A 7,101-nucleotide genomic window follows, 5' to 3' on the forward strand; every position below is an offset into this window, starting at 1 on the left:
ACGTGCATGTTTTTGAGGTTGTTTGTTTTACAGATGCACCACAGTGTGTGTCTGACTTTGGGTCTCCCCCATATTTTATTAAGGAAACATTATTAATGTATGATACCCCAGTTATAACGGCTCATATGGGAATGTCCCATAAAAATATCTCCTTTCTTTAATGCATTTATTCATGGGTACCTTCAAGACGTGGGTGCAGGGGGAACACGGTTGAATTGAATCCTTCATCATCCAACATTTTTATTTTTTATTTAATCATCATGACATGGACCTCCACAAATACATCAACGCACTTGCTTTATGAGGGAAATCTAGAGAGGGATAAAGAAAAAAAATGCAACACATACAAAAAAACATTGTTGGTGTTCACAGAAGAACGAGAAAACTAGTTCTGCCAAGAAAGACATCACTGGTCTCCAGTTGTATTGTATTGTATATTGGAGTGTTGAACTTGTGACATGTGGTTTGTATCAATCAAATCAAAATCCAGGTCAGACATACCTGCCTGCCTGCCTGCCTGCCTGCCTGCTGTAATCTCTGTCTTGTCGTCGTGGCAACAAATCATGTATTTAGATCTCTCCTGTCAAGCGTGGCAGAACATTCCCTCAGATCACCATTCCACTACAATCAATCAGTCAATAAATACAAGAAAGCACGCAATAGGAATGGTTCAATGTAATATATTATATATCAAATAAATAGATTGTCATAGCGTACATCAGATTTTTTTTCTTAAAACAATTCCAAGTTTCTTCAACAGAGCATCATAGGCACTTGATATAAAAGACACTACACTTGTATTTTCTTTTTCAATTATTCGTAAAGAGGTAGCCTTGGAACTTCTGAATCACAAAGTCAAACAGGAGTGTAAATCTGTTGGGATAAAAATATAAAGTACAAGATTAAATAGTAAAATATATTATGTCAAAGTCACATCAAAGTCATAAAGGCGTAGAGTGTTGTATATCTTTCACTTCTCTCTAAAAAGTAGTATCCTAGCTTCTCAAATGTTAGTTGAAACACAGGTTTGACATAGTATTTGTAGAATTTGATAAAGGCACAACATACAGCATTGCCATATGTGGGTGTTTGCTGCCACCACCTGGTTTCCTGCTAACATTTCAGATTAAATGTATATTTTGCATACACATTCAGAAAACTAAAAGCATTGAAGGAGACTTTCTATACATAATTACATCTTAAAATAGGCCTACCAAACATATAGAGAGTATTTTAAACATGACGGCCGCAAACAAGGTGGCCTCAGATGAGGTTATTAGCTGCTGTTTAAAAACAATAGGGACGGAGAGTGAAGGGGCGGCCCCTTCGGATTACGTTGCAATTCTCGGGTGAATTTCTTTGATTTTCCCCACACTTGGCTGGATTGGAAAACCAATTTAGCATTTGTATTTAGGATAAAAATCGAGTGCTGATTTGATGACGTTCCTGAGCACATTCCTTTACCAAAACCACTTATTATCACATGATTTTGATGGTAGATCCTAGCTTGATAGGCTATTATCTACGTGAAATTGGTCGCCAAATGAATTCGTAGGGCTAGGGTTAGGGCTAGGGTTAGGGTTAGGGTATCTTTCCCCAAAAAAGTGAAATGGGACATACAATGCATTACCCAGTGAGCATTGAAACCCTGCCACTAGGCGCCATATGTTTTATACTTCCCTTTTCTATGCCTGACGTGTTGCTACCTACAGCCTTGGCTCTCTTTAGACAGGTAGCAGCTAAGGTGGAGGCTCGTCTTCACTCGCTTCTCCCGTTGCCGGCGGTTACAGAACCACACGCGGACGACCTCCTTCTCCAGGTGCAGTCCCTCAGCCATGCGCAGGATCTCCTGTGACGAGGGCTTGCTCTTCTCCATGAAGCTGCGCTCCAAGGCCTCCTTCGCTCCCATACTAGGAGAGAGAAGAGGATGATTAGGCCCAATCCCATTTCTACCCCTTCCCCTTACCCCTCCCCCTTGTTTTGAAGGGGTAAGGGGTAGAAATGGGATTGGGCCTGAGTGAGTGAGTGAGTGAGTGAGTGAGTGAGTGAGTGAGTGAGTGAGTGAGTGAGTGAGTGAGTGAGTGAGTGAGTGAGTGAGTGAGTGAGTGAGTGAGTGAGTGAGTGAGTGAGTGAGTGAGTGAGTGAGTGAGTGAGTGAGTGAGTGAGTGAGTGAGTGAGTGAGTGAGTGAGTGAGTGAGTGAGTGAGTGAGTGAGTGAGTGAGTGAGTGAGTGAGTGAGTGAGTGAGTGAGTGAGTGAGTGAGTGAGTGAGTGAGTGAGTGAGTGAGTGAGTGAGTGAGTGAGTGAGTGAGTGAGTGAGTGAGTGAGTGAGTGAGTGAGTGAGTGAGTGAGTGAGTGAGTGAGTGAGTGAGTGAGTGAGTGAGTGAGTGAGTGAGTGAGTGAGTGAGTGAGTGAGTGAGTGAGTGAGTGAGTGAGTGAGTGAGTGAGTGAGTGAGTGAGTGAGTGAGTGAGTGAGTGAGTGAGTGAGTGAGTGAGTGAGTGAGTGAGTGAGTGAGTGAGTGAGTGAGTGTGTGTGTGTGTGTGTGTGTGTGTGTGTGTGTGTGTGTGTGTGTGTGTGTGTGTGGGCAGGTAGGGGGGGAGGGGAGAATTGGTGAGAACAAAGTAAGACTATACCTTCATTATACCATCATTTTATGACATTATGTCATTATATGACCAGATTTCAACATCTTGTCTCATCAGACATGTCATTATACCGCATTTTTTGTTACCTGATAGTGGTTCTGCGCTTCCTCTTGCGTTCATTCATGCCCATCTTCTCATTATATAGGGCTAGAGGAGGTACGGAAAACCCACAAAAAAACAGCACAATCATTAATTTTCAATCACGTGCATAGATGCGTATGTACATGTGTGCGTGTGTGTGTGTGTGTGTGTGTGCGTGAATGTGTGTGTGTGTGGGTTTCTCTCACCACCAGCCTGTTCGGCCTCCACCAGCCATTTAGCCAGAATGGCCTTCAGCTTGCAGGCGTTCTTGAAGCTGAGCTGGAGGTTCTCGAAGCGACAGATGGTGGTCTGACTGAACTCGGAGCCGTGCACAGCTGCCAGAGCCTCACCCACGTTGGTCTGGGTGTATCCTGCGCACGAGCACACGCACGTACACGCAAACACACACACACACACACACACACACACACACACACACACACACACACACACACACACACACACACACACACACACACACACACACACACACACACACACACACAAACACAAAAGAAAATATATTATATAATCACATTGAGTGGGCGATCACAACCTCCATTAATAATTAATTCATTAATTTTCTTTGAACCTTTTTCTTTTTGGTGTTTACATTATTGCACTCAGCTCATCTTTATTTTGTTAAATACATTACATGCTGAATTTACAAAGACCCTGCAAAACTGGCATATAAAGACTACTTTTGGCATATATTTCCATTCTGATCACCACTGGCTTGGTAATCAGAATTCCAAAATGACTTTCAAGTGGGCTAATTTAGAACTTCTAACTTAAATAAAAGTTAGAATGATGCAACACACACACACACACACACACACACACACACACACACACACACACACACACACACACACACACACACACACACACACACACACACACACACACAGACACCTGTACAATATAATAATGTTGAGAAATAGTTTGGGAGCCTTCTTGAATAGTAGTGGGGTATAAAGTAGCCTACTTGCTTAGAAATGGTATACTACATTTGGTACACACATCGGTCTGTCAGAGGAAACACAATATCACTTAACGTGCAAAGTTATTACACTTAACACACATGCATGTTGTTAACATTCAATCGTATGTACCCAGTTTGATCCTGCGCAGCTTGAAGTCATTGGCAAACCTCTCCAGCTCTCTGATCTGGGGCGAGTCCACAGTGGGGTGTTCTTCAGGGGGTCTGGAACCGGTTCTTCTTTGGAGGTCTGCACAGGCCTTCACGTCCCCCAGGATGTGAAGCTCGTCTGAGAGCAAGGCTGGCGGCAGGGAGGGGAAACCGTGGTTCAAGGTGCAAGAGCCGCTGCTCAGACCTCCATGTTCTGGGAACTTATACAAGCAAGGAGCTAGGGAGCCTAGACAGAGGGACACACAGTGTGGTGCCTTGTCAATAGATGGCATAGGAATGCATTTGCTAACCAGGTGAAATCATTCAGCATATTTTAATTAAAATAATCAGATATACAGATCAAATAATTCTGAACATTTTAACAAAAACAATTGTATGAATATTGACAAATTAATTAGAGATTAGAACCAAATGGTGAATGTGTGGTTCATTGCAATATACAGCTAAATGTTAATGATTAAATAAGAGCATTGAGTGATTCTTGTTTTAAGAAAGGTGGAGGTAGAATGGAGGAGGACTAGAAGAAACAAATAAACCCTGGTCCCAAAACAGGTCCCCAAATCAGACGGAAGAGCTGGGAAAATTGTGGTGAATAGGTAGGCAATTTGTAAGAGATATGGACAGGCCTCCCCCAGTGCTTTTATTGGATTCAAAGTTAAGTCACACGGTCACACCACTCTCGGTCTTTGAACCGGTATCAGGATCTGGGAAAGCTACATTAAACATTAAGCTACATTTAATCGGTTCTGCGCCGCTTTGACCTGGGATTCCTTTCCCCACTTGTGTGATAGCGCCCTCTTGTGGTTGATGTGGTGTAAGTGCGTTCGATGTGTGGTCAATTACAAACAATGAATACAAAACGAACCTTTCAATAATTATTAAAAGCTTTCGGAGGTACTTGTCATAACACCCGAGCAGAAATATATTCATATTGAGAAAATTGTATTAGATGTTGTTTGAAACCACATTTTCACTTCTTTCATATATTTTTAGATGAGGCCCTCTAGCACATTTTGTACCATTTAAGCACTACGCCTACTGATGTGTTCAATATTGTGCTTACATGAAAAGAGAGGTGTGAAATAAAGTCAGACACTAAGTCAGAAAGAGTGTGAAATCAGTGCGTGAGAGAGAGAGGTGAGAGAGAGAGAGAGAGAGAGAGAGAGAGAGAGAGAGAGAGAGAGAGAGAGAGAGAGAGAGAGAGAGAGAGAGAGAGAGAGAGAGAGAGAGAGAGAGAGAGAGAGAGAGAGAGAGAGCCAGAGAGTTAGAGATAGAGAGAGAGAGAGAGAGAGAGAGAAGAGACAAAGAGAGGGGGAGGAGGGAAAAATGAATAAAAGAGAATAGAGACATAGATAAAGAAAGAGAAGCGAGATATAGAAAGAGAGAGAGAGAGAGAGTTTACCTTGTAGTGTATTTGCTCCGCTAACCATGTTAGGGTGAGGGACACTGCAGGTCTGTAGTATTCGGGTCTGGGAAATACTGGCTGAGAGCATCTCCTGTGCTGAATGTAAACCATAGTCATGATCACCTTCATCACTGTATGACCAATACCAGCATTCATGCATTTCATTTGGATCCATTTTTTTTAACTCGTTTTCACCATTAAATCCCCCTATGCCAATATAATTAATAACATCCTTATTATTATGTCTCACAAGTGCTTGGATGTCATCGTCTGTGGGTAATGTTGGAGCCCACACCACCATCATTATAAAAATGAATCTCCATCATCACATCATCATCATCATCATTATCCTCTTCATCGTCGTCACCACCACCACCACCACCACCATCACCAAGTCACCTGCCATCATGCCGTAGGTGGCCTGCTGGTTGCCATAGTGACACGGGGTTAAGGGGTAGTGCAGGGCAGGGGGTCCGTTGCTAAGAGCGTTGCCGAGGGCGGAGGTGGCGAGGTGCATGTGGGAGTGCTTGGAGGACTGCACCAGGGACAGGCCAGAGGGTACTGTGGGGAGGGGGGGGGGGTCACGATGAGACAGGGGGGGGGGCAGGAAGAGAGAGGCATGAGGGGGCTGAAGTAGCATATGTTTACTTCATTGCGCCTGCCACAAATGTAAACAATGGCAAACTTTTGTCAGACTTTTGTCTTTCGGAATCATCATTACAGTGATACTGCATACCAGTACTTTACAAAAATGTCCATTCCCAAAGACATTAGAGCTATTTTGCTATGGTTTACTACTGGATACTTAATTCTGCATAAAAAGGTACAACAAAGTGATTTCCACCAATGATACGGGTAACAGATGTTTCAGCGCAGGACAGACGGTGACGATAGTTTGCTCACAACGGTATCATCATTAGGTTTCTGTGTGTTATCACATGGCATACAACAACGCGCTTGTCAATTCCGGTTGAACACCTGAAAGGGAAAGAAAACCCCCAGCGTAATAACATAACGAAGGACATACTGTGTGCTGCCTGTTCTAATTATTCTATTCTTAGCGGGGACAATGCAAGGGGAGCTCAGGTCGGTACGGACGGTTTCACATCCTGTAGAAAAGAGAATACCGTGTCAGGTTTGACAGGCTGATAACAAACTAATTACCCACGGAGCAGAAACAGCCCGACAAAATATGCTGATTGGAGGCATTTACATAATTCCAGCTACATTTTGATGTCCTAGCATTTCACAGCCCCCACAACCAGCGACTGTTAAGAAAGTTCGGCATTGGGCCCCCACGTTCTCAAATGCTTACTTTTGTTTGTTCAGCCCTGGATACCAGGGAGACCTCATTAGGGTAACTCATCAATGTTATGTTATCAATACAAGACGACAGAAATCATTAGGGGCATTGCTAATGAAGACTGCATTGCAGTGAGTCAGGGGTTTACCCACCACTATACATATACAGATACATATACTGTAAGGCAAACTCTCGCTTCCTACATTTCTGCCGGCATAAGAGGCACTCATCTATTCTTTGCTCTGCACTGCATTGCTCTTTGACCGTTCATGAAACCCACAGAGGAGTGGAATAATGGAACTAATGCTTTGGCAACATCACAACATTACTGAACTAAAGGCAATCTGTGACCCTGATCTTGCCACGTTACATTTGTAAAGTACTCTATTAAGCACTGTGTGCACAAGATAAAAAAATAAGAGAAGAAAGGAGAGGAGGGGAGAGGACAAGAGTCAAGGACAGAATAAGTGCAGAGAGATGACAAGAAGCAACATCAGAGAAACATAGCTGGAGTC

General features: G+C 43.2%; 1 protein-coding gene across 1 annotated transcript in view; it reads right to left on the reverse strand.

Annotated features, from left to right (window-relative positions):
* Positions 1 to 279: 279 nt before the first annotated feature.
* pou1f1 (POU class 1 homeobox 1) overlaps positions 280 to 7,101 on the reverse strand; it is a 7,604-nt gene continuing 782 nt past the window's right edge. Inside the window, exons 2-7 of the mRNA XM_060040191.1 lie at positions 5,683 to 5,844; positions 5,281 to 5,379; positions 3,841 to 4,104; positions 2,932 to 3,096; positions 2,731 to 2,791; positions 280 to 1,910 (exon numbers count right to left, since the gene is read on the reverse strand). Coding sequence (XP_059896174.1) covers positions 1,703 to 1,910; positions 2,731 to 2,791; positions 2,932 to 3,096; positions 3,841 to 4,104; positions 5,281 to 5,379; positions 5,683 to 5,844 — 959 coding nt within the window. The 3' untranslated portion in view covers positions 280 to 1,702. The remainder of the gene's footprint in view (positions 1,911 to 2,730; positions 2,792 to 2,931; positions 3,097 to 3,840; positions 4,105 to 5,280; positions 5,380 to 5,682; positions 5,845 to 7,101) is intronic.

The sequence above is a fragment of the Gadus macrocephalus genome, chromosome 20, assembly GCF_031168955.1.
Source record: "Gadus macrocephalus chromosome 20, ASM3116895v1".
Lineage (NCBI taxonomy): Eukaryota > Metazoa > Chordata > Actinopteri > Gadiformes > Gadidae > Gadus > Gadus macrocephalus.